Below are 7,016 nucleotides of genomic sequence, written 5' to 3'. Positions count from 1 at the left end.
TGGTCATGGAGACGTGGTGGATCCCGGTCCTTGTGGGTGGAAGGGCTTTAGTTTTTTGTATGTGTTTTTGAGTTTTGTTAGAATTACGACGACGGTTTTCTAAAGATGGAGTAAGGTTCTTCCTGCTTAGTTCTCGTTTAGATGGTGCATCTAGCACCGTCAGTGGAAATGTAGAGGTGTGTCTCTGACGGATCTGTCTGTGATGGATTTGCTTGAATCTGTTTGCCGTTTGTCTGCATTTGTGTGTCTTCATGTTGGATCATTTTGGTCTACGGTACTCTTCATCGATAGGGTTGTTGTTCTGGTGCACTGGTCCTATGGAGTCTTAATACAACGACTTTCCGACTGTCTACTACAATAAATTTTATTCGGCTACAAAGAGGAAGGGGCAATGACACTACGCACCTTCAGCTCATTTCAGTGCTTGCAGTCGTCACTAGGTCGTCTATGAAGCTAGATGTAATTTTTATTAGTTTTAGTGTTCGTTGTACTATCATATTTGTAATTTTTATTAGTTTTAGTGTTCGTTCTACTATCATATTTGAAAATGAATAGATCGAATGTTTCATCGCGAAAAAAGAAAAATTGAACTTCTTCGTCACCAACTTTTTTCTTTTGAGAGATTTGTCACACCACCTTTGCACATGCAAATGCTAACGTGTTGATACTTTTGATGCCACTGAGTGGGAGCATTTCCCAACTTCTGTTTGACAGCATAGCAACATTTCCGTGCAGTTTTGTTCTGCCAATTGTTCACCGCTGCATGTGATTCTCATCTGGCTTTGCCTTCCACCATTGTGAGCATGATGGTTGTCGAATTAGATGGAAGAGGATATGAATTTGAACATGACCTACTACAGAAAAATTAATCCAACAGCAAGGCAATTGCTTAAACTGAAAGAGCTCGCCACATTCTAAAAATAATAGCACAAATCTGACCACAACTTTCTTCACATGGCTGACCTGAACAATGGCGAATAATAGTGTTCAAGGTGAGCTCAGTTTTACAGGAATACAGCACTTATTTTGGTTGCCAAGAACACAAGGTATGACTGGGCTCCTGGGCAGCAAATCGATATATAGCATCTTCCTTAGTAGAATGGCAGTCTTTATGCTGGATACATCCCATTGACAGTCATACCTCCATCCACTGAGATCGTCTGGCCTGTTATGTAAGTGGCACCAGGCATGCAAAGAAAAGCAACCAGCGATGATACTTCTCCTGGTTCTCCGACACGCCCAAGTGGTGTTCGACTCACAACGGAGGCCTCAAATTCCTTGTTAGCCAAAAGCTGCACCAAAAATAATAGGAACAGAGGTTCAGGGATCAGAGTTACCATTTTCCAAGAGGTTACATTTACATGCTAGGGCCCTGCCCCATGCACCGAGTATGGGCAGATGCGCTAACTACATGAGTTCAAAATCAATTGTTCTTGCATAAAAGAAGGTTCAACATGTGGCTGCAATGTTTTTTTTTCTATGTTTACTACTAGTATTAACAAGAAAATTTGAGAATAACAGAATGTAGTTGTGCTGCACTTCTATACACTATGACCATGAATGGTATCATTCTAACAAAATTAAGAGCATATTCAAGGTGTGAGGAACTGGATCTGCGCACAGAATAACAGGAAAAGAGAAAAAATAGAGTGTTGCTTAGCTAACTTCAGCTGGACACTACTGCTAGCCGATAGTTCTTAAATTTCTGGCATTCATGTGATGTGTATCACTGTTAGCTATAACAATTATCAACAAACAGTTAGGTGGCTTATATATTCAGGGTACCAGGAAATCTTCAGCTCAACAGGAATTCAGGATCCTAACTTTAGCATGGCCAGCACGCCCAAATCAAGAAAATGAATTCAGGATCCTAACATTAAACTCCCATTATCTGAATTGCTGCAGGCATGGCTGTATACTGGTCTGTACTGTTATTTTACCTACTTAACAGTTTTAATCCTCCTTTAAGCAATCCTTCCTGACTATACTTATCATGGATTAGTGGAAGTAGATACATGATACATCTGCTCCCCGTTTACCATCTTGTGAGTTGGGAACCTAACACGTCAAGAGCTAAGGTATACTTATTACAATCTTTGCGAAATAGATATTACGGATAACCAAACAGCTGCACTGTATTTGTCCTCTAATAGTAATGACGGTACATGCTGAAATCAACCGGACTTTTGCACCGAAAGAAGTCCGCATACCCCCCTCAGGTTTAAGGAATGGGCCACTTAAACCCCTCAATTACAAAACCGGGTATTTAACCCCCTGATGTTTATAAAACTGGACAAATAACCCCCACACCCTGTTTTTAGCGGTTTCATTAGGTGGTTTTGCAATGTGGCATGAGTCAACGAGCTGAGTTGAATATACGGCCTGTATGTCAGAGACTCAACTCTCTGGCCCCTAGTATGACTCGTCTTGCACCGCATGGCTTTGCTGCTTCCGCCGATGACTGCAGCAATGAGCAGGAGTGGTTCAAGGCAGCAGTGCAGAACCGCGTGAATGGGGCTTGATCCACGGTGAAGATGCGTGCCGGTTTTCTAGCGCAACTGCATCGAGGTAGATGGCAACGCAACGGCCTCGCCGCAACTTGGCGAGCTCCACAAGCTCTTCATGTCCATGGACAACGGCAGCGGAAAGGCCTATCTCGAGCTGAACGCAGCAACCGACGGAGCCCGGAGCGGCCGTAGCGCTACCCGTGGCAGATGAGAGGAGAAAGAGCACAAGGGCCATGCATGGCAGTATGGGTGGGCAGCGGCCGCTGGAGTATACTTGTGCAGGGACGAAGCTAGGAAAAAAGTTCAATGGGGTCATGTCTATAACAGTGGGGTCATCTTCTATAAATAAATAGTGATGAGTTTTTTGTTTGTAAAGGATTTACTAATTTCATTGGGGTCAATTGACCCCAGCCCTTACAAGGCAGCTCCGTCCCTGTACTTGTGGAGATTTAGTCGTTCCAAGTGTTGTGTGCGTTGCTATTACCTATTGGTGATGTATCGATCAAAGCAAGAATCGATCAGTAGCTTTTGTACGTGTGTGTGTGTTGCTTTCCGGCCAGCGGCAAAGATCGATCAGGCGGCTAGCGCCTGATGTGTACCGCATGTGTTAGCTAATGATCGGGATAGATGAAGCTGGCCGCGGAACCATCGGCTTGCTTTGTGGTCGTCTTGTCTCATCGGTGAATAGTTGGCGGTGGCGTAGAGCTAGGCAAACAATGTGGAAGCTGATACGACGACGGCACCACGGCAGCTCCACGAGAGCATGTGCGTGCCGCAACACGTGGTCAAAACCACTTCCAAATATCTCAGGGGGCATCTTCAATGGTTTTGTGAAGTTTAGGGGGTGGTATACCCGGTATTGTAGTTGAGGGGGTTAAGTGGCCCATTTCTGAAAGCTGAGGGGGGTAATTTCCTTTTGCTACCCTACATGTAATTAAATATAAGTGGAAGCATACTTTTTGCTCTAGTTTCTATCAACTGGCACTAAAACATGCACTTTGTTCATTCTCTGATACTCAATGCTTCAACAGAGTAGTAAATGAAGTTAGACGCTGAAATTAACATGATTTTGGAAGCATACTTCTTCGGCCAAATGAGTCAGCTTGCTCTGTTCAGATACTCGACAGCGTAATTATATCACTAGAAGTAAGCACAGGTTGCGCAGCAATGCTCTCAAGAAAAATAACGCAGTTAAACACATATATGGAATAAAGCAGTAGAAAATAATGCATAAATAGTCCTAAAGGCAAGCAGGTAAGACGGATAACCACGATGCAATTAGAGTTGCTACAGTCTCCATACTACGTCAAAATCATCGATTCAGTAATATGTTCCATAATACTGCATAGACTTCAGAGTAATAATCAAATGAGACCCTTACTCCTTCTGTAAGTGACGTTGTTATGTACCATGGAGCAACAGAGTTTGTTCTTATGCCATCTTTCGCCCATTCACATGCTAGGTTCTTGGTTAATTGGTTGATGGCACCTGAACAAAACCGGTAGCTAGTTACACATAGTAGATGTTTGAAAAAACATTATGTTTAGAAATGCTCAGGAAGTCAAAGTCACTGGCAGGTAGTGAGCTACAATAATTACCTTTGGTCATAGCATATATAGAGCCGCTAAATACGGCTACTAATCCACAGACAGATGATACAAAAACAATGCTGCCCAAACCAGATGCTTTTAGAAGAGGATGTGCAAGTTGGCACAGATGATATGCAGATTCAAGGTTAGTGGCCATCAAAAAAGAGTAATCTTCAGCAGAAAATTCAGTAGTTGGTTTCCTTATGTTTGTCCCCACATTATTTACCTTCAAGAGAAAATGAAGAAAGTCAGAGCAAATTGGCACAATCGATACGCAGACTCAAGGTAAGTGGCCATCAAAGTGAGTAAACATTTGACTAAGCTTCTACAGGAGATTCAGTAGTTAGTTTCATTATGTTCGGTGCTCCGTTGTTTACCTTAAAGACTAAGTGAAAGAAGACAGCACAAATCAGCACAAGCATTCAGGTTATGGAATCAACACTAAAAAACACAGTGGGAACTAAAATGGAGATCCAACAACCAGTTCATCTTGAAGGATCACCCTGCAGTCCTGTACTCTGACAAAACCCAGATTTTGGTGGAATGACCTGTATTTGAATAAAATGCAGATCTCCAAGGAAAATCTTTTTTCCCTGAATGGACAACAGGAGCACTGCCCATTCAATAAGAACGGTTCATTTTTAGAATGCACATATGTAACAAGCAACTAAACCATTTTGGTCAACTAGAGAAGCAAATGACCTAAACGCCATACATTATCATCAGAAACAACACGCTGGAAGGTAAAGAACCTAAACACCAGCCATTATCATCAGAAGCAACATGCTGGAAGATAAGTGCTCACGCATTCACTGCTCAAACACCGAAAATGAGACCACTCCATCTAAGAAATGATGTCTATCTGGATAAACTTTGGGCCGCTGCTCCACCAGTCAGCTAACCTGCCCTGGATGGTAGCTGTCTTGGGTCAGCTGCTCAAGATTGGACCAGGTCACCACCTTCTTTGACACCTGCTTGGAGAAGCTACAATCCATCACGCATACTCAGCTGATTTAGTTTCCACCCTGCATAGGTTCAATCCACTTGTTTCTGTCAAGAGCACAGTGAACCTTGCTATTCCTGAATCTCACCCCACTACTAGCAATGGCACAATCTCCACCGCCACCTTCCCATGAAGCCATCTAGATTAAAAGAACTTGGCTGTCTGGTCGTCTCCCATGGTTACCAAAGCCGTGGCACTGAAGAGGGCCCGATCGACATTGTTGCACGGGACAGTGTTGCCCATCCAAGGTTTATCAAGATCCGTCTATTCGGACCATCAAAGGAAAATATTGATCTATTAGATTTAACAAACTTCACCAACGCACCAAAAGTCTAACATCAGGTTTTGCATCTGTCGTAATAATAGTACAGCCATCAACACATCTCATTCAACCTTGTGTTTACAAATTTTCAGATCTTGAATTCGACTGTTTTATGCAGCATTATTAAGATATGAAATATCATTTCATTGGGAATGTCTGTCTGCAGTGTGTTTTCGTGAAATCAACATGTTATATATGCTTACCTGAGAGAAAAGACGCATCAACTCAAACACATGATGTTGAAAGTGAAGAAGGCTCCGTAAATAAACACATGGACATGATTGATAGCGAGAGGCGGACAGGTGAGAGCCTTTGTACTCCCTCCGTTCCTAAATATAAGTCTTTCTAGAGATTTTACTATAAACTACATACAGATGTATATAGACATACTTTAGAGTGTAGATTCACTCACTTTGCTCCGTATATAGTCCATAGTGCAATCTCTAAAAAGACTTATGCTTAGGGACGGAGAAAGTAGTTCGCAAGCTACATCCGGCGATGATTGCACGGACCAGTGGATGTAGTACTACTTGACTTTCCGAAGGGCTCCGTGTTTGATTTTCCATGTTCCGTGCTTCATTTATCTCCATATTATATACTGTTTCATTTGTAGGATGGGGAAGTACATGGGCATTTAGGGGGTGAGTTTCAAGTTTCAACTACGCGTGTGTGCTTGACTGCAACTCACAGCAGGCTGGTATTCCCAGAGAAGTAAAAGACGATAATACTGCATTTCTGACGAATGGATAGGATCGTAGGAACAAGAAAGAAGAGAAATGAACATGCGATCTGGTTCCAACTCACGAGGATGTTGAGCTTGCCTCCGAAGCGTTCGGCGACCTCGCCAATCAGGCGCTCCCGCTGCTCCCGGACGGAGAGGTCGCAGACGGAGGTTGTGACGCGGAAGCCCCTGGCCTCCCACTCCTTGAGGCGCTCGCCAAGCTCCGCCTCCTTCCGGGAGCAGGTGTGCACGGCCGCCCCCAGCGCGGCAAGCTCCTCCACCACCGCACGCCTGCGCATCACACGGGCTATTCAGGCCGGCCATCGAGGGAAACTCTCGGGGTTTGGGGCGCTGCTGGTGAAGAGAGAGAGGTGTCCGAGGGGTACCCGATCCCGCGGGTGCCTCCGGTGACGAGAGCCGTTTTGCCGTGAAGAGACCACCGTCCTGGAGCGCCCGGCTGGCTCGATCCCGACGTCTCCGCCGCAGCCATCGGCCCGCCAACCACCCGCCGCTCTCTTCGCCTTCTGTGCTTATCTGTGAGGAACAAGTGGGCGGAGATGAACTCAACTGGTACACACTGAGAGTGAGGTATTATGGACCTGTTTGGATCCTAGGGTTAGAGCATCTCTAGTAGAACCCTTAAATCCTTAAATCTAAAACAGTTTTAAGGGTTGAGAATTGATAATTTGTAACACTTTTAAGGGTTAAAAACAGAGGCAAAGACTAGAATCCTCAAACCCATTCCGTTATAAGGGTTGGGTTTGAGGGTTCTAGTCTTTGCCCCAACCCCAACCCTTAAAACTGTCATTTCATATATCACACATTTCATCATATGACATATCACAAATTCAATCACATTTGACATAAAACAATA

General features: G+C 44.1%; 1 protein-coding gene across 1 annotated transcript; it reads right to left on the bottom strand.

The window, feature by feature from the left end:
- Nucleotides 1-889: 889 nt before the first annotated feature.
- LOC123449041 (tropinone reductase homolog At5g06060-like) lies at nucleotides 890-6,738 on the bottom strand. Its single transcript, XM_045126110.1, has 5 exons — nucleotides 6,529-6,738; nucleotides 6,226-6,433; nucleotides 4,106-4,322; nucleotides 3,889-3,995; nucleotides 890-1,292 (listed from the first exon to the last, which is right to left on the bottom strand). The coding sequence occupies exons 1-5, from the start codon at nucleotides 6,630-6,632 to the stop codon at nucleotides 1,110-1,112; spliced, it is 819 nt and encodes a 272-aa protein (XP_044982045.1). The 5' UTR covers nucleotides 6,633-6,738; the 3' UTR covers nucleotides 890-1,109.
- Between the last annotated feature and the right edge of the window lie 278 nt (nucleotides 6,739-7,016).

The sequence above is a fragment of the Hordeum vulgare genome, chromosome 4H, assembly GCF_904849725.1.
Source record: "Hordeum vulgare subsp. vulgare chromosome 4H, MorexV3_pseudomolecules_assembly, whole genome shotgun sequence".
In the NCBI taxonomy this organism is placed as follows: Eukaryota; Viridiplantae; Streptophyta; class Magnoliopsida; order Poales; family Poaceae; genus Hordeum; species Hordeum vulgare.
Note: the sequence above shows the minus strand (reverse complement) of the source record. Positions and strands in the feature narration are given on the sequence as shown.